The sequence below is a fragment of the Neolamprologus brichardi genome, chromosome 10 (genome assembly GCF_056152115.1).
Source record: "Neolamprologus brichardi isolate AB-2024 chromosome 10, ASM5615211v1, whole genome shotgun sequence".
NCBI lineage: Eukaryota > Metazoa > Chordata > Actinopteri > Cichliformes > Cichlidae > Neolamprologus > Neolamprologus brichardi.
Window position 1 is genome coordinate 13820289 of NC_142113.1, and position 25644 is coordinate 13845932.

The window sequence follows — 25644 nt, forward strand, 5'->3', positions numbered from 1 at the left end:
TCAAGTCATCTCAAACTGTACTCACAAGGCTTCCACACCCACCAGAGCTAAATCCAAGAGAGCCTTTGGGATGTGGAGGAACAGGAGATTCACAACATGTATGTTCAGCTGACAAATCTGCAGCAACTGTGTGATGATATGTCAACATGGACCAAAAACTCTGAGAAATAAGAATTAGCCTTGGAGGTGAATGGCGTGACATGTGTAGCAGCGAGGTTTAAGATCTGCTGCAAGAGCAGAGTACAGTCTGCTGTCACTCCAACATTAACATTTATTCAAAGCAGTTATGTGGGGGGAGGCTGTGTGATAAAAGTGACGGTCAGGTTTCATATTTCATAGAAGCAAAAGGTCACAAAAGACCAGATAGCAATTGTGCTTTTGTCATAATTATACAGGTGAAATCACTTTAACATGCCCATGGCTCAGTACCAGATCTATATCAAATAATTTTGTCTACAGGAAACAAAGCCACACCTAGGGTGGCTGAGTGGTTAGCACCATCACCACACAGCAACAAGGTTCCTTATTTAAACCGTGGTCGGGGAATTTGCATGATCTTTCTGTGCCTACGTGGAGTTCCTCTGGGTACTCTGGCTTCCTCCCACAGTCCCACAGTCAGTTTAACGCATGATTCTAATGTGAATAACATACTTAAAGTGTAGCAGATGAACGACTGTATGAATATATCATTTTTATTCCTTAAACTCAGCCTACAAGCACGATCTGTCTAAACAACCTGCAGTCATTGAAAAAGAAGGTTTTCACAGGACTCTGTGCATCTTCAGTGAAGCATTATATTTGCAGAAAGTTGGAAAAAAGGCTACAAAATATTTCTGAAGGCCTCTGTGTTCATCTATCCACATTTCATTCTTTTGTAGGAAAGTTTATTTCCTACAAAAGAATGAAATTCAAGTCTCTTACTCAAAGGTAACAGCAAAACAGCTGCAGACATGTGTACAACTTGATGTTCATGTGTCTACTGAAAGAAATAACACTGAATAAGACACTGCGATTCCCCAAAGCTTGTTATGAAGCAGTCTATAGCCAGAAGCGTTGGAGATGATCAATTGATACAATGAGGAAAAGCAGCTGCACGACATGTCTGATGGAGGTTTTTGCTGCTAAAGCAAGATCTGTGAGTTGCTAAATAAAGACTTCATGCATGCAGAACTGTGAATGATAATCCTACATATTCAATAAAGACAAAAACAATCAAACATTCAACTCACAGGCGCTAACAGAAAAGAATGTCTTTTTTTTTTCTTAACATAAAAGATTCAACAGCATCACGTTCTTGATTAAACCATGTTTTATTATTCCTAATATTAGATGTAGATACACAAGTCAACAAACATTATCTTCAATTTGTAATGAAAATGCTCCACAGCACACTGACATCGTGTGGAAAGGTCTGATATCACAGACGCGTACCTGAAAATGGACAGCAGTTATACTTTTTGCAATAAGTTGCATTAGTAACAGTAGTAGTAATAGGAACAACAGTAGCAATAATGATAATAATAGCAATTAATAATAGTAGTGGTATTAACAGCTCTGAATTACAGAGGAAGGAACAGACATTCGTCAAAAGAAATGAAGGTAGGTGGACAGGCTTATCAAATGCTGCGAGACAGACCACTGGATGAAAAAATGCAAGCTCCCACTAGACAGCAAAGATCCTGCCTTCTTCTAAAAAAGGAAGCTCAAATTGTCACCAGTCTGTTTTCAATCATGTGTAATACTTAACAAGTTGGTTTTCTGCTTCATTAAGTACTCCATCGTTACAAATACTCTTAGAATCAAAACGTAACTCTTTGACATCAATAACACATACTTCTCATGTTCTGGTCAAAGCTCACCAGTAGCACAATGTTATTTTAAAAGGATGCCATTTGCAACATCAAATCACAGCCAGCTAAGGACGTTTCCACAAGACTGGTTTGCCAGGGTCATTCTGCATTAAATATACAGGGCAGTATCAATACGTGAGTGTGTGAAAGAGAGAGAGAGAGAGAGAGAGAGAGAGAGAGAGCTTGTGTACAGTATGTCAAGTATGAGAAATATTTTTGCTTCACATGACCAATTTGGCCAAACTGGTTTGAATCATTCACATTCAAATGAGCTGATAAGAAAATACACTGTGTGACCTTTGAACTTGGATCGCCTAATATCTGATGGAAACTGTTCAGAGCGGTTATCGCTGGGACAGCTGGAGGGGGAAGGAGTCCTTTATTCAAAACTGTGCACAATGTCTGCAAACTCCACTGGCTCGCTTATGTATGCAATGACCTTTTTTCACCTGGATCCCACATTGTAGTTCAGACTGAAACTAACTGGGAGCGCAACCGTACACTCAGGAATGCAAACTCTTACAGTTAAAGAGACGAGGCAGGTTCGATAAATTTGGACCGCGTGCTGTTAACTGAACCCAGACTTGTTGCGGCATTCCTATGAACTGACCACTCTTTTATGGAACTGTATACCCATCCAAGCACTAATCAGCTTTAATAAGCTACTTTCAATATCAGTGCAACACAAATAGTTACTTGCAGCTCGTTTGCTTTTATGGGACTCCATCAGATGTTTGTTTGTTAAACCGTTGCTGAATCTTTGCTGTTATAAGCAGCTAATTCATGCTTGGTTATAAGTAACTGACTACACCAACCAATTAATATGAAGGCAGAATGTCAGGTTGTAGTGTCTACATTCACAATATACTATAAATCCCCTCTTCATTCAATATGTGAGGAGACTAGCAAACCTAACACCTATCATTTGTTTACATAATCCATAGTAGGTCACCATTTGATTTATTTTCACCGCCAACTGATTATTACTTGCTCTCCAATTATCAAGTCCAATGTATGTGTATATTAACACATGTAGATGGCATAGATTGGACACTTGGAAGTATAAATCTAGTTGAAATCATGCCACATATTCAAGAGTGCAAGGCTGATCAAAGAGAGTTGAGGGCATTCTTCTATTTCTGGGGTTGGTGCCAAATCAATCCACTGACATACATGAGGTCATTGCCACAGGTCACTTTTTAAACAAACTTTCGTTTCTTTTTATAAAACTTCCTTGACAACTCAATCGTTTGGTGAGTGAAAAAAAAAATGGGTTTAGTGTATTTGTAGTGGGTTCAAGTAAGGCTCAGGCTCATATCTCTTTGTTGTAAAGCACACAGCGCATTTCTCAGTGCCTATCCAGTCTCACCTTCACGCACCTTACTTCTCCCGTAAAGCCATCTGTCAACCCTTCATTTGTCCTGCTCTGGTCCCTGTGCTTCAGTTTTTTTATCTATACACACTGCCCCCGTGCCTTCACATCAGTAGGTGGAGAACGGAAATAGATATCAGATGACTAAAACAAATAACAAATTGTCTCGAAGATCACCGTTAGTGATGTCAGCTGAAGATATTTTCAAACCAAAAGAAAAGCACAGCTCTGGGAAATCATTCCAGTGATATTAATTTCTGTTTCTGCCCGGTTTACCGATTCTGAGTACCGAAAAGCAGCATCCATCTGGCCACGCTTGATCCGAAAAAACATAAACATGCAAAGTCCACAGCACCACAACTCACACAAACGCACCCACGCACACACACACACACACACACACACACACACACACATGCACACGCTAGAAAACTAATCTTCTCTGCTTTGTACAGAAAAAAGAAAGAAAGTTGAAAATCAAGCAGAAAAGATCACTCAAAAAGAAAGAATCAAATACAGGCAAAATTAGAGATAAAAAAAATAGTAAAACCACTTATTAAATATATATATTATTTTTCCAAGGAAAATTGTGATCACTTACTGCACACTGCTAAAATTCAATGAGCTTTATTTTCCTGTCAGAACACCTCATAAACTGTCATTCCTAAAAAAAAAAAAAAAGGAAAAAAGGAAAAAAGAAAACAAAGAAAACAAAAAGATATAGTACATACGAGGGCAAGCTGACATTCTCCACAAAACCAAATTTGCTTCTCTCAACAACATAAATCAAGATTATCTACCATCAAATTAGTCTTTGTCAAGCCAGCAACTGAAAAAGATAAATAGTAATAATGATATCAATAATATTGAGATTAATAACATCAATACCAAGAACAGAAGAAAAGATGTAATGTGATCCTTTCTAATAGAGAGCAGTTAAAACTGGGCAAATGAATCAAAATGCAGCAGAGTGGAAAACCATCATCTTTTTTTTTCTTTTTTTGTTTTTTAGAGAAACAGTATCACAACGGGGTTAGCTAATCAAGACTCACTGAAGAGCAAATATTCCTACAGAGGAGGATCCGGTTCGCTAGACTGGAACTGTCTCTCTGCTAATGACATCCACCCCCGGTTCTGACTCACACCAATGACCTCTGTTGGTCAAAACAGGGTGAGGGCTCTGATTGTTGGGTGCAGTTAAAGTGAGATGTGGACTGGATGAGTAATAAAATAAGTGACACATAAAACCAGCAAAGAGGGAGAGAAGAAAAGAGAGAAAGAAAAAAAAACTTTTCTCAGCTACATGACGCAGCTGTTGACAGATTCCTCGGGGCTTGCACAGAGAGCAGTGTGTTTGTATGACCTGTTTGTACTTTCCTTTATATCTGCCTCAGTTTTTTGAAATTTTGACAAATTTAGTTCCCATCCATGATTTTACAAATGTTTTATTTCTTCTTGCCGAAGAAGCTGAACCTCTTCTCGCGATCCTTCTCTTTCCCATCCTTGTTGCGCATGGTAACGCCTCCAGCTTCACCCGAGCTGGGCGAGATGGGCGGCATCGTCATGGCACGGCTGAGGGGCCGTGGAGCTCCAGGCGAGTCTCCTGATCCTTTTGGAATGGAGCCAAGGATGGACTGAATCCAGGAGCTCATCTCCGCCTTTCAACACACAAAAGAGGCTGGTTATGTTTTATATTCCCCTAAATGTGTTTTAATGATTTGAGCAATATAAACCTGTTATGTACATCTCACCTCATCCTTTGCTTGGAACAGGTACTCTTTCCCATCCCCTAACCTGCAGTCACAGGGTTGAAAGGGTCAACACTTAGTCAGGGGTAAATTTAACGTCTAGTACACCAATCTTACTATTTCACCGTGGCCTTTAACTTTCAGACCCTTCAGGCTGTCCGTCTTCTCACCTGAGCTTGAATACGTGTTTCCTTTTCTTATAGTCATGGGCTATTTCACACACAGCCTCTCCCAAGCTGATGGGAACTTCTCCGTGGTATGGAATGCCGTTGCTAGCACTCTTGCCGTCTTTATAGAAACCAAGACTTCCTTTTCGTAGGACACAATACACATTCTGCCAGGACCTGTGGGAACAAATGAACAGGATAAAAGTTAAACTGTTCTACATACAGATTGATACTGCTAACTAAAGCCACGTCAGCATTTGTCTGCATTTCTTTCTCTTTGCACGTGAACAAATCTTCTTATAGCAACGCTCACCTGCTAGCTGCCTTTTTGCTGTGAGACTCCATCTCCTGTTTTCGACAGAGCATCCCCTCCATGGTCTCGGGCTCCGAGTCTGCCGCGCCTCTGCTCGGTAAAGTGGCAGACGGATCGACGCGAGACGATGCCAGTCCGCTGTCTCTGCCCGGTCCGTTCACCGACTCAGACTCTGAGCCCTGTGGTTAAAACCAGGACATGAATGGTGGTGAGGGGGGGCAGAAAAAAAACACAGCTGGATGGAAGTGGTGATTAGCAAAGCAGCCATTCACAGCCATACACGAAAAAGCTATGATGACGTCTGCTTTGACAGCACTGTATGATTACCTGAGATAACAGCATAGTGAGGGTTCAGGAGGTCTACATAATCACACAGCATTCTGACATTGCACAGACTCTTACTGGTAAAACACACAATTAAAATAACCAAGCATACAGGAAACAGGCATGCTACACCAAACTAGATTTTAAATTCATTTAAACTGCTCCAAAGAGACCCAAAATCCAACATGTGAATACATTTAAATATTATTCTGATGCTAATCTCAGCTTCTTCAGTCAAATAAAAAATATAAATAAATAGTCCTACACTATTGCTCAATTACAGTTCACCTCTAAGACTGGAGATGTTGAGATCTTAGAGATACTGCAGCTTAAGTGTTGTGGCTTTAATTTATCTTATAAGCCTTAAAAAACATCCACAGACAACAGGATTTCGCTTCTAGTACTGCGCTATAGTAGAAAACAGAAACTCAGGGCACCTTTTGTGTCACGTACTTTTCTACAAAGGATTCTCACGTAACTCCATCAAAAGACTGACACTCAAAGGCGACTCACACACATGGATAAAGACTAAAACAAACTACATATAAATTAGCTTTGAACAGCTACATTTATCACCACATTTACTTTGGGCTCCACATTTACAGTCACTCCTGTCCTGGTCAATATGAGCACATATAAATATATAACTGCATATTTGATCCATGAAAATAGTGTGTTCATGAATCTGCATCATGCCTTTAAACAGCGATGGGGCTCGTTAATGATAGCTGTAGCTCATGAATAAATAAAGCGATGGTTGCATCTGTGACAGAGAGCAATTGCTTCTCAGTAGAAGGAAAAAGGCACTGCAGTTGACCAGGAGCTGAGCGGAGGCTGTGAAGGGGACGAGGGGTAGCTACAAAGCTGACCGTGACTTGGTACTCACACGCTCCTGCTGCTTTGGCTTACACACACGTTTAGGCTCTGATTTCTTTCCCACTGACAACGATAGCGATAATGACTGCTGGCAAAAACGCAATAAGAAATTGTTAAGAAGTCTGGGGCAAAAAGATGAACGTCAGGATATGGCTTGCACTTCTAGAACTGCAGAAACACAGAAATAGTTCTTGTTCATTTAGTGATTCTTCTCTGTAGCATCAGTTGCAGAGGTTTGCAACAGTGCTGCCCACAAGCAGCCAATCCATCACCTCTGACACATGAAGTCACCGGGTACTTGTTTTCATCTGCCACTGAAGAGAATCACTCATATAACATGCATGAATTTAAAGTGTAACACAGTTTTCTTTCCAGAACCTAACCCAACGAGTGGCTACATATAATAAACACATCTGTCAAGCAAAACACAACTGCTTGCTAATATAAAGCTTGGCATTACACTTCATAAGTTAGATCAAACTGCCTGATGGATATGAATTTTAATGACCTATCTAATAATGTGTGAGATGAAGGAAGACAACACGGTGGACTACATGTTAAATTATGCTGGAAACTCTGTAAAATCAATGAAGCACTTGAAGCATACACACACAAAGCGTTTCTTACTTGTGATGTGTCATTGTCGCTGTGTACTCCGTTCACTGACGCGGACTGATTGAGAGTGGTCTGGTCCAGACTGGTTCTGGTTTACAGAGGGAAAAGAAAGCATGTTAATTTTTCTCTCGTAGTGTGTTTTTGCTTTACACGAACACTCTTGTGCTCTACCCAGTCTTCTCTTTAGCGTACCTGGCTGCAGAATCATGTGGTTGACTTTCTGTCTCAGACTGTGGCACTTCTTCTACTGGTGGAGGAGTAGGAGGTCGCCTCGCTCTCTCCTCTTCCTCCCGCCTCCTCTGATTTTCTTGCTCTTCAAGCTAAACAGTGGAAAACAATTAGCCATTTTTTTAGCGTAATACCAAGGGAGTCGGGTTTCTATTGTCTAAATTATAGATGATGCAGAATGTACTAATATCCTACACATCCTGCATTTACCAGTGTACTCCAGAACAAGCCAAATCTCTCTACTTACTGTAGTGAGCTTCTCCAGCTGCACGAAGCGCTCTTCCCAAGCCGTGGCGAGTTTCTCAAAGGCTTCATGGCGCTTAATTAGGCTCTCTACTTCATCCACATTTGAGCCCAACTCTGCTGCGCGCACCAGAGGTTCTTGTCCAGCCAACCACGACTCTGCCACATAAGCATCACGTCCGAACTGCAACACCTCCAGCACTGATATGAAGATGACCAAAGGCCACAATATAGAGAGAAAAACAAAGAAAACAGAGAGGATGAGAAAAAAAGAATTATAATTCAATGTACAATGCTGCAGTTGCATAAAGAGACCTTTAAACCGGAGGTACCGGTTTGCATGTTATCTACCATCTCTTGCGTGTAGCAACTTGCCTACAACACCATGCACTTTTGCCACGGCTCTGTTAGCCTAAATGCACCCGTGTGCAGTCCAAAAATGTGAAGCATGCATACCAATTTGTAAATGGTCCATCTTGTCTTGCCATTTTTTGTTGATCTTATCTCTTTTTTCCTGGAGTTGAGTCAGTTTTTCTCGGATCTGTAAATAGGTGAACAGGTTCTTAGAAGACTGAGCACTTTAAGTAGATATCAGTTCTTGAGTCAACATGTTTTTTTTGTTTTTTGTAAACATGCACTGTTCTCTTTCAAGACAACCGTAAATGTGACCCACTGCAAAATACCTCATCAGATGCATAGTGGTTTTTGTTGATCAAAGTATTTCCCATCTCAACACAAGCAGTGAAGCTGTCTGTCCTAGCGTCAATCTCTGATCTGATGTCTTGATGATTGGCAATTACCAACCCTGCAGAAGATACATCCCTATAAAAAAAACCCACAGGAGACAGGAGAGGCAGGTTATATATGAATAAACAAGTTATTGTTGAAGTTATTTTATAGTAAGTGGAAAATTAAGCAAAAAATGACATTTACCTTGGGCTGTCATGTGCATCAATCTGCAGGTTCACGCCATCCATCCAGAGCATGAGGTCTCGCACCATGTTGAAGAAGCGGAATTTCTCCACGGTGTCCAGCAGGAGGAGCCTGCGAGCCTCGCCAGCCTCGAGCAGGCCCTCCCAGGCAGAAGTCACAGCATGTTCGCTTCTGTGAATGTCATCCGCTTTCTCACCAGCGTAGGCCTTCTGCAGGCGTGCAGCATCATCCTGCACTTGATTCACCTAGGAGTTCAAATGAGCAGAGGGATATTTGGTCTCGTATTCACATATTAGTTTCGCCATCTAAAATGAGATCACTTTTAGCAAGTGCTAACTGACCTGTCCGCTGAGGGCCTGGATGTCATGTTCAAAAGCGGTGTGCTGTCTGTGCAGATGCTGGACAGTGTTGAGGTCACGGCCAAGTTCAGAAGGCAGTGCTTCCCTCTTCTCCTTAACGCGTCCAAGCACCTCCATGGCATCTTGATGGAAGCGGTGCAGCTCATAAGAGGCTGCCAACATTTGCGTGCGCGTGTCAATCAGCTCCAGCAGGTCAGCCCAGGCCTCGTTTAAACCGTCTTTCCATTCAGCAACACTGGCGTTCTCAGGATGACCCGACTCAATCAGATCATCTGCCAGCGCATTTACACCATCCACACGTTCTTGGCCGATAGTGCTGGTGTCACGAGCAAACTCCCGGAACTTGTCCCTCAGCATCTGTACAAAGAAAAAGAAAAAACAGGTCAAAAGGGAGCAACATAATTAATTTAGCTAAATCTCTTTGAGCTTTCATGTCTCCAAAGTATGCTACTGAGAAGAAAAAAACTCACTGTGACATGTTCATAGTCCTGTCCTAGTTCATGGGAGCCAGCAACCACCTCTCTCTCTGCAATCCACTGTTCCAGGTCATCTACCTCCCGCTTCAGCTGGGTCAGCCTCAGCCTCTCCTGAAGCCGTCCCCGACGCTCCTCAGCAAGGTCCTTCAGACCTGCATATAGCTTGTCAACTTGGGCTTGTCGTAAGGTGATTCTTTCGCTGTTTAATTGAAAATGAGAGAGAAGACGTTATGGGTGTTCTGTTCTATTTATAGAAGGTGAAGTGCCGCATCTGAAAATGTTCACAACGCCTTGTGCTCTCACCTCTCTGGATGTTCATTGTTGACCATGAGACGACTGCTGTTGGCCAGTTGGTGGATGGTTTGGGCGTAGTCTTCAAGTGCCTGCTCAAGGATCTGGTGCTTCTTGACCATCACTAGAGCATTTTGCTCATCCTGAGAGAAAAAGAGAAAATTATCAACTTTCTTCAAGCACAAGATGTAGGAAAAAAACGCAATTAAAAAAAGCAATTCATCTCACTTTACACGAGCTTACCTTGGCTTTTTCTTCTGACATCATGTGCAACTCTTGCTCTCCCATCCAGGCCTCTGCCTCCGCAGCATCGGCATAGAACTGCTGGGCACGGTTAGCCTCTATTAGACGGGCATGACGCTTGTCTGTCTCGGCGATCAACTGGTCCCAAAGGCTCTGCAGTTCAACCAGGCGATCCTCCAGAACAGACTGGCGTTCACCATCTACCTGGGTCTGAGTCTTGCCTCGTCTGTGGATGTCATCGATGCGAGGCTGATGGCCTTGAATCTCCTTCTGCAAAGTCTGATTCACAACCAGAGACAATATTCAACTTTCTTAGTTGGCTAACATTCCCTACTCTTCAAAATTTCTCTAAACTCAGTCCAAGTGTCTGTTTAAAGTATTTAGATTCTTGCATGTCAAAGTTTGGAACCTGATTACCCATAAAATTACGTCTTATCTCTATGACAGTGGTCAGTGTGTTCAATAAAGACATAAAAATACATCTATCTTTGTACTGTAAATTTATTCAGGCCGTTCTTGACTGTGACTGTGACTTACAGTGGGGCAAAAAAGTATTTAGTCAGCCACCGATTGTGCAAGTTCCCCCACTTAAAATGATGACAGAGGTCAGTAATTTGCACCAGAGGTACACTTCAACTGTGAGAGACAGAATGTGAAAAAAAAATCCATGAATTCACATGGTAGGATTTGTAAAGAATTTATTCGTAAATCAGGGTGGAAAATAAGTATTTGGTCAATAACAAAAATACAACTCAATACTTTGTAACATAACCTTTGTTGGCAATAACAGAGGTCAAACGTTTACTATAGGTCTTTACCAGGTTTGCACACACAGTAGCTGGTATTTTGGCCCATTCCTCCATGCAGATCTTCTCAAGAGCAGTGATGTTTTGGGGCTGTCGCCGAGCAACACGGACTTTCAACTCCCGCCACAGATTTTCTATGGGGTTGAGGTCTGGAGACTGGCTAGGCCACTCCGGGACTTTCAAATGCTTCTTACGGAGCCACTCCTTTGTTGCCCGGGCGGTGTGTTTTGGATCATTGTCATGTTGGAAGACCCAGCCTCGTTTCATCTTCAAAGTTCTCACTGATGGAAGGAGGTTTTGGCTCAAAATCTCACGATACTTGGCCCCATTCATTCTGTCCTTAACACGGATCAGTCGTCCTGTCCCCTTGGCAGAAAAACAGCCCCATAGCATGATGTTTCCACCCCCATGCTTCACAGTAGGTATGGTGTTCTTGGGATGCAACTCAGTATTCTTCTTCCTCCAAACACGACGAGTTGAGTTTATACCAAAAAGTTCTACTTTGGTTTCATCTGACCACATGACATTCTCCCAATCCTCTGCTGTATCATCCATGTGCTCTCTGGCAAACTTCAGACGGGCCTGGACATGCACTGGCTTCAGCAGCGGAACACGTCTGGCACTGCGGGATTTGGTTCCCTGCCGTTGTAGTGTGTTACTGATGGTGACCTTTGTTACTTTGGTCCCAGCTCTCTGCAGGTCATTCACCAGGTCCCCCCGTGTGGTTCTGGGATCTTTGCTCACCGTTCTCATGATCATTTTGACCCCACGGGATGAGATCTTGCGTGGAGCCCCAGATCGAGGGAGATTATCAGTGGTCTTGTATGTCTTCCATTTTCTGATGATTGCTCCCACAGTTGATTTTTTCACACCAAGCTGCTTGCCTATTGTAGATTCACTCTTCCCAGTCTGGTGCAGGTCTACAATTCTTTTCCTGGTGTCCTTCGAAAGCTCTTTGGTCTTGGCCATGGCGGAGTTTGGAGTCTGACTGGTTGAGGCTGTGGACAGGTGTCTTTTATACAGATGATGAGGTCAAACAGGTGCCATTTATACAGGTAATGAGTGGGGGACAGAAAAGCTTCTTACAGAAGACGTTACAGGTCTGTGAGAGCCAGGGATTTTCCTTGTTTGAGGTGACCAAATACTTATTTTCCACCCTGATTTACGAATAAATTCTTTACAAATCCTACCATGTGAATTCATGGATTTTTTTTTCACATTCTGTCTCTCACAGTTGAAGTGTACCTCTGGTGCAAATTACTGACCTCTGTCATCATTTTAAGTGGGGGAACTTGCACAATCGGTGGCTGACTAAATACTTTTTTGCCCCACTGTAGATGAAAATGAGACCACATTTTATGAGTAATCAATACCAAACCTTTGCCCTTTAAGCTACTTACAATGCAACACCTAAAAATAATACTGAAAATTTCACGACTTTTTCACGATATATTGAAAAAGCTGTAACTTTACCTGGTTCTTCTTGATTAGCAGCTGTACAGTGGGCAGGTCTTTTCCATGGTCTGTGGAGGTTGCTAGGGGCATCCTTTCTGTCACCCACAGCTGAGAGGCAAAGATTGATTATTAATTATCTTAATATCAGGATATATTTTGTCAGAAACTGTTTATTTTATTGATGGAATCACTAAGGTTATCCCACTCACAATTTCATCCTCCAGGTCTCTGTTGAATTGATGTGCTTCTTTGGAGGCGAGCAGCTGCTGTCTCCTGAGGTTGAGTGGGTCTTGGAGGCTGGCGAAGCTGTCGGTGACACGCCTTTGCTGACCATCTATCTCAGCCAGTCCGGCATCTTCCTGGGACAGAGCCAGAGCCTGAGACTTCAGGGCCTGCACCTCCTTCTCTCTGACCTCCATTTGATGCTCCAGCATCTACACAGAGAGAGCACAAACATTAAAGAAACAAATGCATAACATTTAGCTCCACTAAGCAAACATGGCTACTTGCACCACATTAATTTGATTATATGTAATATTGAACATGTTTAAAAAGTGAGACTTTTTTCGCCCCTTTTAAAAATGTATTTGTAAGACTAATTTTGTGCTTTTTCTGTACTATGTAATGTACCTGGTGCTTCTTGAGGAGGATGTTCACACTGGTCAGATCTTTTCCATAGTCATCACTGTGCAGCTGACCTTCAAGGTTTTTCAGCCAAACATCTAGAGCGGAGCAGCTCTGTGTGAAGAGCTCTGCTCTGTTAGCATCAAATAAGCACTGAGCCTTAGTGCGAGTTGTGCTCTCCAGCTCCTCCCACTGACGCTGCAGGTCCTCCAGGGTCTGCTGGACAACAGGTTTCAGCTCAGGCTTCTCAGCAACCAGTGCTTGACCCTCCTGTTAGAGATGAGGCACAAAAACAAGCTTGAACGTTATTAAATGTCCCATTTGGTCAAAGTCAGTGCCATTTTCCAGTTTTTCAAAAGGAAAGGTAAATAAAGGAATTAAATTATAATGACATGGATGTTATGATTATATATTTACTGATTGAACTGGCCACACCTTATCAATTTTGTCGAGCCAGTCTTTGTTGGAGGCCAGCTCTGCCATGAATGCCTGGTGTTTCTGCCACTTGCTGTGAAGATTTCTGGCCTCATCATAAGACATGTCCTGAGCCGTCAGCATCTTCTCATTTATCCACAAGGTGAGCTATGAAAAAGACAACAGCATAATGGAAGTTTCAGTTTCAATGTAAATATCAAGATGCAATAGTTTGCATTAGTACTCAACTAAGCCATATTCTTACCTCTTGTCCATCTTGGAGGAAGTGCTGAAGTTCCCGGTTATCCTTAAGCTTGGTCAGCAGTTCATTTGCAGCCTCTTTATTCTTAAGATGTCTGGAGAAAATAAACGGGAAAAAATGTTTAGCCTTCAAACATCGAATTAAAAATGTAAATGATAAAAAGTTATATAAATATCAGTTTTTCTTCCTTCTTTTACTCTAACCTTTCCTGGATTGAATCAACTTTTTCCTGGATCTTATCCGAGTTTGCATTAGAGTCATTAATGAGGCGTCTTCCAGCTTCCACCACACCAGTTATTTTCTCTTCACTGGCCTCTGTGGTGGTGAGGAAATCCTCATGCTTCTTAATGGCCTCCTCTGCTGCCTGAAGACTGGTGGGCATCTCTGTGTGGGACAGCACGTACTCCTACGCAGAGATGGACACAAAAGGAATGTTAAACATCGTCTCATATGCAGTTTTCATAGGCAATTATCGAATTCCAGTGATTTTTACTTTTTTTTTTTAGGCCTTTTTTCCTATTTATTTATACAACAGAGTAAGGCATTTAAAAATGTGTGAACTGGTAAAGAAGAATTTCTCATAGAATATCAGATCCATTTTCTCTGAAACGTGCAGTTATTTGCTTTGCACCAATAAGGCAAAAAGTTGTTATTTCATTGTCAAAGAGTATTTTCCTAACCTGGCTGTTAAGGAATGCCTCTGCCTGCTTTGCATCTCTCAGGAAAGTCTGGAAGTCGAAGGCTTGGGCCAACAGGCTGTGCCGATTCTCCCACATGCGCCGCAACTCATGCCAGCCAGTGTCCAATGCCTGGAGCCTCTGGGCCAAAAACATGTGCTGGGCATCTGTCTGACCTTGGGTGACCTCCTCACCAACCGCACGCATCTTTTCATAGTCCTCCTTATAGTTATCCACCTCGTTCTTGATGCTCTCATGCTGGGCTAGCAAACTCTCAGCCTCAGGCAGAGAAGTGGGAATATCCTCTGAAGCCACGGCTGTCTGGGTGCGGGACAGCCAGGACTGGAAGTCATCCAAATCCCTAAGGAAACCCTGTAGCTTGCTAGCTTCCCCCAGTGACTCTTCCCGTCGCTTCATGGTGGCGTTCAATTCCTCCCACACCTCTTGAATCTCTGCCAAGCGTCCTTGGATCTCTCCTGCTTGATCTGGATGTTCCTTGGCCAACTTTTCTGCCTCATTTCTCAAGTCATCTAATTTTCCCTGAAAAGATAAAGAAAATATTTAAATTGCATATATTATAATAAAATACCTCATCACAGAACCCTAAATAATACTATATTCATTTTGCCTTGTTTCACTGGTGTTCTGGTCCCACCCTCCACCCATTATATTTACACCTCCCATACCTGGATAGCCTCAAGGTCCCTCTCCATGCCAGTGAGTTTGCGTTGTAGTGCCATCACTCCCGCCAAGTCATTGCCAAGACCCTGAGTAGATTCAATAACTTTGGTCTTTTCCTTCATCCAAGTCTGGATCTCATTACACTCGAGTTGGTAGTTCTGGATGTTGAGAGCCGACTCAAGATCTTGTTTCTTTTGTCCAGCCAGTTGCTGAAACTCCTTCCATCTAGAGACAACACAGGGCAGGCTTAAAATGCTACCTGCACGCCTTTTAAATAATACACATTCCTCAGCAGAAATAGGGTTACAATAATTCATAAATGTAGCTCTGACCTGTTGTTTAGTTGGTCTGTTGTCTGGTGGATTTGGTCTTTGTTACAGTTGTCTGAGCTCAGCAGCTGCTCTGACACCTGGTTCACATCAGTGACACGGGTTCCTAGATTGTTCATCTCAGGTTCCAGTGTCTCAAATCTATATCCATAAATGAAACACCATGATTAATTCAGTCATTCTATCTATCATAAACATTTCTAGACATTATAGTAGATTTAAAAACACTGACTGTTTATTTTTAAGATTAGATCTTAGATTAATATAATGTACAATTTTCATCTTTGCTTTATGTCATCAACATTAATTTCTGCGATTACATGTAATGTCATTTCACAACTACAAGTGTCCGTCTTAGTCTTTCAAACATGAAAAGATTTTGAGGAAAATAAATAATCTGTCATCATCTTTGGCATTCTAACCTTCCCTCGCCCACAGACTCACCTTTGCTGTACGACCTCCAAGTCCTCCAGCTTTGTAGGGATCTCCATGCCATGTAACCACTGTTCCTTTTCCTCCACCCAGAGCTGACAGGCACCAGCTTCGCTGAACATGCGGTAGAGGGCCAGGGCACCTTCCAGAGCCTGGCGTCGAGCTGCTGACAGGGTCTCCAGTTCTTCATAACGTTGTTCAATAGCAGGCAGACGACCATCCACCTACAGTCAGAAATAGGCAGTAATTTAGTACTACAAACAGCATGCAATCATTGAAGAAGTATGAAAAAGAAAGCACACGTACTTCAGGGTAATGTACATAGGCCTGTGGCAGTGCTTGGATCTGCTCTTGCAGGGAGTCGATTAGGGGATGGTGACTCTGGATCTCCTCTTCTATCTCCCTTTGCTTGCGAGCTAGAGTTTGGGTAGAGAACTCATCGTGGCCCACCTCCTGACTGGATACCTGTCTAAGTGTCTCCATGATCCATGCCTCCATGTCATTGGCATCCGTCTGAAACTGATGCAGGGCCACGGCTTCCTTAAGGCTCTGCTCTCTTTGCTTAGTTGTCTGAGAAGCATCAAAAATAAGAATATTATGGGTAAAAATGCAATATTTGAAGAAAGCACCTTAGAATTGATGATGAACATTTACCTCCTCCAGATGGGCCCACTGTGCACGGATGTCTTGAATCCTCTCAGTTACTTCCGAAGCTCCAAAGTGCCCTTCTTTAACCAGATCTTCTCCAGCAGCAATACTGTTACTCAGGGGGCCATAGCGGGCTGCCATCTCATCCCTGAAAGCCTCATGTTTACTGAGTAGGTGAAGGGCAGAAGTAAGGTCACGGCCACAGTCTCCACTAGCCAGGATCTGTTCCTGCTCTCGGATCCAGGCTGCCTCCTCTCCGAGATCCCACAGGAACTGCCACAGACGCCGTGAGTCCTCTAGGCGCTCTCTGCGATTCACAGCAAGCTGACCAAGTTCTTCATAGGCTTGACCCAGCAGCTCAACCTTCTCACTAACTAGTCCAGGCTCACAAGGTTTATAGGCTTGCAATTAAAAAAAGCAGAAATACACAGAATTTAGACAGTGTGCACAAAGGGTCAGACTAAAATGCATACTCTGTACACAAAATGTGCAAGACCATTTTTTAAGACTTACCCTGCTCATGGGAAGTGAAGCGGTTTGCAGCTCCTTGCACTGCCTTGATCCTCTCTGCCTGAGCAGAAATATCAGCCTCTACCAGATTGTGCTTTTGCAGTAAGTCTAACACATCATGCAAATGTTTTCCGCTGTCCTGAGACTGCAGACGACCCTGAAAACAGAAAGCACAGTCCAGTAGAATATTTCCCAGTTTTATCTTGTGAAAATCGACATTTACTAAATATATATTCAATAAATAAAGATTGTTTTTCAACTTGCCACAACATAAATGTAATTTTTAAATAAAAAACACTAATAAATCATTAGTGCTTGGTGACTTCTCACATATTGGGTTACAAACACATCACTCAGAGCTATAGACAAGTCACATCCAAGTAGCTGAGATTTTATACTACCCCATTCTATTGGTTACTTATAATATCCTTATAGGGTCAGGTCAGCCCAAAATTATATCTAAAAATTGTATCTCTGGCCTTCAGTGTCATTTATCCATTTAAATCTGCAAAACCTGTGAGTTATTTCATTTTACAATTACTTTACGTTTTACCAACCACAATCTCTCTGGAGAAGAAAGCATCCATTTGTCAGCGATAAGAGGATGATGCTAGTGACAGCATGACAGAATCTAAGCAGCTGGGCTGTAACGTTAGCTAGCTGCACATAAGTAAACAGTAAAAAGAAAATGCTTCCTGAATGAAACTGCTATTCCCATTGCTACTGCTATTCACGGAAGTCAGGTTTTAGTCGGTTTGGATTATACAGTATAAATTACATAGCATAAATGATACTTCACAATGTTCAGCTATTTAAACCAAACAAGGGGTCTGATATATTGGCAAATGTTGTGTCAGTGGCAATCAGGCATTACTGGCACTTCCATTGGCCAATCAAAATGTCAGCACATTTAAGATAACTCTTTATTGCCGTTGCGCAGTCATTCTTAGTACAATAGAACAATGAAGTTGGAAAACACAGAAGAAAGGCGCGTAATTCTAGTCACTGGAGTCGACCTCAGTCGACCTCAGTAAAGCCAGCAAAGAAAGGTAACACCAATCAGGCTAGGCCTGCACAAAGCTAATTACTGCTATAAAGTGCTGACACTAAAGCTGTCAGGGACATATGTGAAAAACAATTATGTTAATTGAGGATTAGCAAACTCATTTTTGCTAATTAAAACCTCAAGAGAATGCAGGAATCAAAGCAGTAATTCAACACAAAGCACAGTCAAATGTATGTAAGCTTCTGTTTCTTTGTGGTAGCTTTACCTTCTCATCTGCCATCCAGTCCATGATGTAACGCATCTCCTGAAACAGCCTCTGTAGGTCACGGTGGGCATTCAGACGCTCTCTGCGTGCAGCCAGAAGCTCTTTCAAGTATTCCCAGAGTCGAAGCACATTATCCCTTCGTGCGAGTATGCGCCGCACATCATGATATCCCTCTGCCTCCAGCTCTTTGGCGACAGCCTCCACTGCGGCCACACGCTCCCAGTATGCCCCAATGTCTGTCTCAATTGCCTCGTGTTTACGAGTGGCAGCTTCCACTGCTCCCAGGTCAGTTCCAAAATTATCCTAATATCAGAGAAAAAGAAGCCCATGATTGCATTATTGTAAATCTATTTACTGCATTCAAATCACGAATTCAAATTTTGTTTGTGTTTTTTCAATTTACCTGAGACACCAGCCTCTGGTTCTCGCTCAGCCATGTCTCCCGCATAGCAGCTTTCCGGTCAAAGCGAGCAGCGAGCATCTCCAGTTTCTCCTGGCGAATCAACTCATTTCTCAGTGCCAGCTCACGTTCATGTTCTGCCTTTTCCAGTCGTTCCCATGCCTGCCATGCAAATATAACCCAAGAAGCCTGTATCATCCAGAATCTACAAAACGAACATCGAGATGGAAGGCTGTACTTGCCTTTTCTAGAACAAGCCATACCTTATTTATGTCAGAAATGAGTTTTCCCTCTCTTGGCATGTAAACCTTCTGATTGTTTGCTCTCATCTTGCTTTGGATAGTAAAAAGAAGAACCTCCAAGTTTCCTTTCTCTGTAAATCTGAGGACATCAGACACTGATAGTTAACGTACTGCATAGCGTCACCATTTTGGATTATAATTGATTACCAAGCACTGACTCATTCACTTAACCCAGCTGACACTCACTTGGGAGGTTTCTCCACAGTCCTGTAGGAGTTAAAAGCTTGGAGCTGGTTCTGTACAGCACACAGAGAGTTAGCTAGCTGCCGATCATTGAGTGTCACTATGGTCTGCTCGATCCACTGCAGCAGCTCAGAGGCCAGGGTCTCGTACTTCTCTATCAGCTGGTCGGCCTCAATAGCATAGTCGAGCACCTGAAGTGCAGAGAAATGTATTATTTAAACTGGGGACATAAACTCAGTGTACATGTACTCACTTTCACTCACATAAATGTATACACACAAAACTAACCTTGCCAATTCGTTTGCCCTCCACTGCCAGGGCTTTCATCTTGGAGAAGTAATGATAGTAAGTTGCCACATAGGTAATTATAGACTTTTCATCAGGCTGATCCACATTGACATCTTGAAAAAATAATAATAATATGGTTAATATAAATATTTACATGGTATTTATATTATATATACTATAATATTTACATCAAAACACTCTGAATAACATGTGGGAAAGTGTTTATGTCTTTAATCATGCTTTTTGTTATGTCACTATAGCTGACTTGCTACAGTGATGCAGTGTTGCCTAATCTAAAATTTATTGCAGTAATCCTCTATAGCCAAACTCTCGCCAATCTGTTTCAGGCAACAGCTTAGTGCCTTAGCAGACAGATCAGGCCATCAATGTGACTTACAAGAGTGCTTTTGTTGTTGTTGAGGCTTTAAACACTCACCTTCTGGGTCCAGCAGCTTGGTAAGCCCCAGTTCCTTCTCAGCCACATTGAAAGCATTTTGGAGATTGTAGTGAGCGTTGGACCTCTTCAGGTTGTCAAACTCAATCAGGTCGGGTCTGCAGAGGATTGGAAACAATTGTGACTTTAATGAGAAGGGGTTACAAAAGAGTGCAAGGTGCAAGCAAATACGAATATCGGCTGACTTCTTGCAACTTGTTGTAGTACAGAAGAAAATGTTTTCAATCCAAGGTGCATAAAATGTTCCTCTAGAACTGGATGAAGTCATCTGCATGAAAAAAGGCCTCTGATCATGGATGAAAACCACACCTGCAAACTAATGCCTGAATGATGCTTTCATTTGCAGTTGCTAAGGTTTGATTGATTGATTGATTGATTGGTAGTTTATTTCAACATGTGAACAATATACAAGTACATTTAGAAAAGAAAATAAGAAAGAAAAAAAATACTGTACAAATTACATACAAAAAAAATTATTAATTTGCATGTTGAAAGGGAGTGGGAAGAAGTAAACACTTATTTAATCCCACCCCTTTGCCATAAATTATCAGTTAATATTTAGTCAGCTTCCTTACTGATATAATTTGTAATAAGGTTGGTGGTAGAAAAGTATGAAAGGAGTTTGGGTGAGTATATTTTATTAAAACCTATAGGATATTATAGCATGAATGCATTCACAAAAAATAAAACGAGGACAAAAAGGACTAAGCATAATGTAATTTCTTGCATGATAATGTAAACGACAGACAGCTCAGTGGTTTGCGTAACTATCCTACGGCTCACTAACTGCTCTGAAAGCCATGTTGGCTTTCATCTATCAAGTATCACCCTTATCACCCTCACAGTATGCAGTCATTGTAAGGAACAATATGCCCCCCTCTGTTTGAGTCATATGTGTTTAGGCTACACCTTTGGCTTCTATTTTACAGCTCCATTTAAATGTTAGCTATTCATGAGTTATCAGCAGAGTGTGCAACTGGGGTATCAAGTATGGCTCTTAATAGAAAATAAGTGGGTTATAATTTCTGTGATCTAGGTCATCTTATTCCCTATTTATTTTCATCCTTTCAGGCACACTGCAGACTGAAGAATGGGAGGAGCAAGTGGAGACCTAAATAGAAAAGGGGATAAAAACACCCCAGAGATGGGAAATGGTTCTGCGACAGGTGCTCCTCATTACGAAGGGAATGAAAACCATTAAAATACAAGACTCCCTTTTGATTTGGAGGATGACTAAGTTATCTAAAAAACCTTACAGTAAGAAACAAAAACTGCAATTACACTGAATAAGTAAATGCATAAAAAGGGCTGCTTTTACTGTAGCTGGTATCAGTGATGTGAAATACATGAAGAAGTCAATGACCTGTGTTTGTGCACGATGGCATTGAACGCTAGACCATCTCTCCAACTGGTAGTGAAGTTGTGGATGTTGACATTTGGGTATCTGAAAAGGGCAGATAAAAATTCATTAATCATTAGCCCAGCAAAGAAAGATTCAACCCTTCTGGTTCTCTTTTACAGCTCCTTTCTTACCCAGCAGTTTTCATTTGGCACCAAAGCAGCAGTGCATCTTTAGCTGATTTCTTCTCCTTATTGTCCTCAGTTTCCACACTGATGTCTTGAATCTATAAGTATGGTACACATCCAGTCAGACCTTCAAATATTATTGCAGTAGTGGGGTGTATAACATTTAAGGTAGTCAAGTAACAACAGTAAGTTCCTAACTACAGTAATGGCATAAAGAATTACTTTGTAAAATTATGTTAACTTTTAATAATTCAGTTTTTCTGGGCATTGCTAACTCCAGAGACCTGACATCCCAAAGCCCAAGTTCAGCAACATGGTGACTGAGGTGAGAGGGAAAATCTGTAGAGCTCATCACAGCTACATTATATATTACCTGGAAGCGAAGGATGATGGTCCAGATGAGACCCAGGGTGAGACGGTGATTCCCATCCACAATGTCATGTGAGCCCATATTTTCCAGATGAACTTTTTGCTCCTTAAGAAACTGTAGGGCTTTGTCAACATTTTCAAGGCAGTGGATACGCATGCGGCCCTTAGTAGGTTTTGGCTAGGGGAAGCAGCAGAAAAATACAAGTTGACATAGGTTGACATTGTTGAAGAAGACAAGGCTTGGCAGGAGTTTAAAAAGAGAAAAACAAGTACAAGCAAAAGAAGTAAATCACATAATTTAAAAAAAAAAAAAAAAAACAAGAAATGAAGCACATGATTTCTCCTTCCTCCTGACTTGTGAGGGTCATCCTGAGGGTATGGGTCAGGATTGGGACATAAAGCAGTAGTTCCTCTGTGATACTAACCAGCTGTTCTCCTGAGAGGACTTCCAGAAGGCGGATTAGCATGCGCCCATCCCGTAGGTCGGTGTACAAGTCACCAATGCGACAGGTCACTCGGCCTAAGTGAGAATTTACCCATTTGGTAAAGGTTTTCTTCTGTACTGCTTCACGTTCATCTGCAAAGGATGAAAGAAAAAGAGGGGGGTTAAAGCCTTTACACATTACAACAGCATAAACTTGACTATGAACTGTCTTCAGTGCCATTACTCTGTAGGAAATGCATATTTACAGTAAAACAAAACAAAAAAACAAAACAAATGTCTACAGTTTTGATCACATCTGAGCTCAGCCAGGAGACAGTAAGTCATAAGGAGTTAAGCCCCTGCCCTGTGCAGTTCATTTCACAGACAAGCTATGCCATTAAGTCTTTAGAATCACTAGTGACAGCTTAGTGAGAGGTGCTCCCCCCACAGACCACAGTTTACTGATAGCTCTGCTAATGTGTGCATTGCTAATTACTCTGAAGACGTCCGTTTAGAAACAAGACTGTGCAAAACCAAGCATGAAGTAATGGCATTTAGTGAGTACTTTGTATTGTTCCTTTGAAAGAGCAGGGCTGAAAAAAGGAATCACAATAAATTAAGCTGTAACAGCAGCTGAGACATATGGACCGGGGGAGTAAGAAGCTAATCCTGCTCCACCACCTAACAAGGTGACCTCATTTCTAGGATACAAGGTCTCCCTGCCTTTTCAAAACACTATTCTAGCACTGTACTTGCAGCACTGCACCTAATGCAAGAACAACTTAAAATTAGACACAAAACAGGGCAGAAGTGCAACTCAAATCTAATGTGTCAAATTTAAGAAACTCTCCATTGCAATCTTGCGCCCTCTCGCTAGTGAGGTCAATCAGTTTGTTTATAAGTTAGTAGTTAATTAGTTAGTTAACAAAAAATCTCAAAGGCCTTGCATGTGCTGCTGTTCAGGAGCACTGTTTGTTTAAGAGACCGTATTAGTTGCTGCATACGCTGAATTTGCATTTTGAAAACATCAACACTTGTTCATTTGTCAAAACTCCCCAAGTAGGAGGTAAGGCCTGGCAATGCAAACTACTTTATTGCTCTAATGAAACATTATGCAAAGCTGAGACTTTCCACTCAAAGACTTGTCCGATACCTAGTCAGTTCATGCAGGAGTGAAAGGCTGCAGTCAATAAGCTTAACAGTCATATTAAAAGTGATCCGTGAGATTAGAGGTCAGCATCCCTATGGTAACTTTAGTGGACTAAAAAAATATATAAATACATATTAAGCTGACTTCATAACCAATTGTTTGCACGACATTTACTGAAATTGACCGAATTACAATAAAAGAAAGTAGTGGAAAGATTACTGAGTCACTTCAAGGTTTAGTCATTTGTATTTCTGATTATTAGATGGATGCTAAGCTACTCTGGAATCACTGAACAATCTAAGCTGAACAAGCTGCAGTAATCAAAGACTGCTGTTGCCTAATCAACTTGCATTAACGGTAAACTCAAAAAGAAGAACATTTTGAAATCTCATGCACGTCTCCTTGGGTGGAACATCAAATCAGTGGTATAATTATTTCAGACTGAAGGTGCTTCCTCCACATTGCAGACAGCGCTTTTTTTTCTTGTAATGTTGCGCACACAGCAAACTCCAAGTAATCTGTAATTAATTGTCCATTTATAAGTATTTTCATTTAAATAAACCTTTTATTAAGCATGACCTCTCGCAACCTGGTCCATGTGGTGTTTGTTAATATTATATTAACATGGTATCAATGATATATATAAATCCAATGAGCATCCGACTTGCCAGACTGCCAACTACAGAAGGACAAACTTGTCGAGTCTCATTTTGCCCACTGAGACTCATGTTACAATGTCTTTCTAGCCATTTCACAACCTTGAAATGAAATCTCAAGGACTGATCACACTGCCAAAAAAATATCACCAAGAGAGCCTAGAGAAGACTCTGCATTAGCCTTATGGCATATGGACTGCATGCTCAACCTAGTGAGCTAAACCGCCACTGCAGTTTTTATACATTTCTAATTAACTGATTAACGTATTCATGTTTTGAATACATTCACTTAGCCAGGACATTGTTTTACTGAACCAGCACTGAACTGAGTGTCTCAACGAACATTTCCAAATAACAACAAGCACTTATGTCAGAATTTCACACAAAACCACACAGGAAGATGAAAGGAAGTTAAATTTACATACAACTATAAAGTATTATTTACTGATAATGTTACACCCTGTTGGGTGGGGCAGCAATTACTGAGAACATGTGCATAGAATCAATAGAGTTCCAAATAAATAATGCAGAAACCTTGGTACAGATTGCCATCTGACTGTGTTCACTGGATGCACAAAAAACATTTCAGTTAACAGATAGAAAGATACATATAGGAAGTCAGCAGAAATTAAATAAATCAACACACTGAATGTTATGACAAAACCAAGCTTGTAAAGCTGTGATTGTTCCTACTACCACTAGAACTGTAGTAGTACTAGGTCAGAGTAATACTAGTAAAGGAATAGTACTCTATTGATCAGGCCATTGTCTTAGAGTGGCTAAACAGAACTCACTCTTAAGTTAAAGATATGACGGGTGAGTCCATTTAAAGGTTAAAAAATGTACAAAACTTCATTCGAAGCAACTCTGATAGTAATACTTGACAATATGTGCAGACACCTGGCACTGTTTATTGCATGGTTAGTACCATTCTTAGACTAGTCAGAACTACGAGGAGAATGAATTCTGCCCAGACACACAGGTTCCTTAAAGAATACATGCAACCAGAGACTGAGACCACCTACGAACATGACGGTGAACAAAAACATACAGTCAGCACAACACCAGAGCAGCTTCAGGACAAGTCTCAGATTTTCCCTGAGTTGCCCAGCCAGAGCCGAAACAAAGTCAACACAACACTCATATTACACCTATGGAGAGAAAAGAAAATGCTTCCCATCCAAAGTAATAAAGGTCTTTACTTTTGTAATTTAGAGATTTAAGTTTTAGATTTTTAAAAACCCCAAATCCCCAAAACAAACAAACATATTTACAATTAATGATACTGTAAAACTGAATGAATGATAGAATTAAGAATCTAATTCAGTTTAGATAAGATGTGAAATGTTTGCTTTTTTTTTTAACTTGTTAAATTTTTAATAACAGAGTTATACAAACAAAGACAAAAAAGCAGATTGTAGAAAGAAATGTTAACTCAAAACAGGTGACAGGGCTGGCTGCAGCCATGGCCTACAGGCATATATGGTGAATAGCTGGAACTCAGGCTATCAATTAAGCTATCAGCTCGACAGTCCTGAGGATAGGTGTGTTTTTACCAGTTTTACTGGAACTTAAGAGATACGTTGACAAACAAGGAATAGCATTGTCATCAAGCAGCTACTCAGTCAAAGAGCTTTAGTATAGGATAGTTCTCTAGATGTTGCCATGGGATGAGCTAGTAGTGGATTGTGGTTTGGGCTTTGGTTCTTACACCTTTTAATAATAGACTATAACAAAGCCTCCT

General features: G+C 41.4%; 1 protein-coding gene across 4 annotated transcripts in view; it reads right to left on the reverse strand.

Moving 5' to 3' along the window:
• Positions 1-1291: 1291 nt before the first annotated feature.
• Positions 1292-25644, reverse strand: part of sptbn2 (spectrin, beta, non-erythrocytic 2) — a 51252-nt gene continuing 26899 nt past the window's right edge. For 2 of the 4 annotated variants that reach the window (XM_006802226.3, XM_087847234.1), the window contains 38 exons: positions 22096-22247; positions 21675-21848; positions 21308-21399; positions 21138-21218; positions 19757-19872; positions 19321-19433; positions 19036-19223; positions 18811-18928; positions 18551-18709; positions 18148-18450; positions 16880-17033; positions 16373-16767; positions 16025-16288; positions 15731-15942; positions 15290-15427; positions 14963-15182; positions 14280-14816; positions 13803-14005; positions 13603-13693; positions 13359-13505; positions 12930-13193; positions 12509-12733; positions 12318-12407; positions 10039-10317; positions 9808-9938; positions 9499-9703; positions 9011-9385; positions 8670-8914; positions 8420-8558; positions 8193-8277; positions 7741-7937; positions 7458-7585; positions 7278-7353; positions 6661-6738; positions 5451-5629; positions 5141-5314; positions 4974-5016; positions 1292-4880 (listed from right to left, as the gene is read on the reverse strand). In XM_006802226.3, the coding sequence (XP_006802289.1) occupies positions 4668-4880; positions 4974-5016; positions 5141-5314; positions 5451-5629; positions 6661-6738; positions 7278-7353; positions 7458-7585; positions 7741-7937; positions 8193-8277; positions 8420-8558; positions 8670-8914; positions 9011-9385; positions 9499-9703; positions 9808-9938; positions 10039-10317; positions 12318-12407; positions 12509-12733; positions 12930-13193; positions 13359-13505; positions 13603-13693; positions 13803-14005; positions 14280-14816; positions 14963-15182; positions 15290-15427; positions 15731-15942; positions 16025-16288; positions 16373-16767; positions 16880-17033; positions 18148-18450; positions 18551-18709; positions 18811-18928; positions 19036-19223; positions 19321-19433; positions 19757-19872; positions 21138-21218; positions 21308-21399; positions 21675-21848; positions 22096-22247 (6983 nt within the window). In that variant the 3' untranslated portion in view covers positions 1292-4667. The remainder of the gene's footprint in view (positions 4881-4973; positions 5017-5140; positions 5315-5450; positions 5630-6660; positions 6739-7277; positions 7354-7457; positions 7586-7740; positions 7938-8192; positions 8278-8419; positions 8559-8669; positions 8915-9010; positions 9386-9498; positions 9704-9807; positions 9939-10038; positions 10318-12317; positions 12408-12508; positions 12734-12929; positions 13194-13358; positions 13506-13602; positions 13694-13802; positions 14006-14279; positions 14817-14962; positions 15183-15289; positions 15428-15730; positions 15943-16024; positions 16289-16372; positions 16768-16879; positions 17034-18147; positions 18451-18550; positions 18710-18810; positions 18929-19035; positions 19224-19320; positions 19434-19756; positions 19873-21137; positions 21219-21307; positions 21400-21674; positions 21849-22095; positions 22248-25644) is intronic. The other 2 variants (XM_087847233.1, XM_087847235.1) reach the window with 2 other exon arrangements.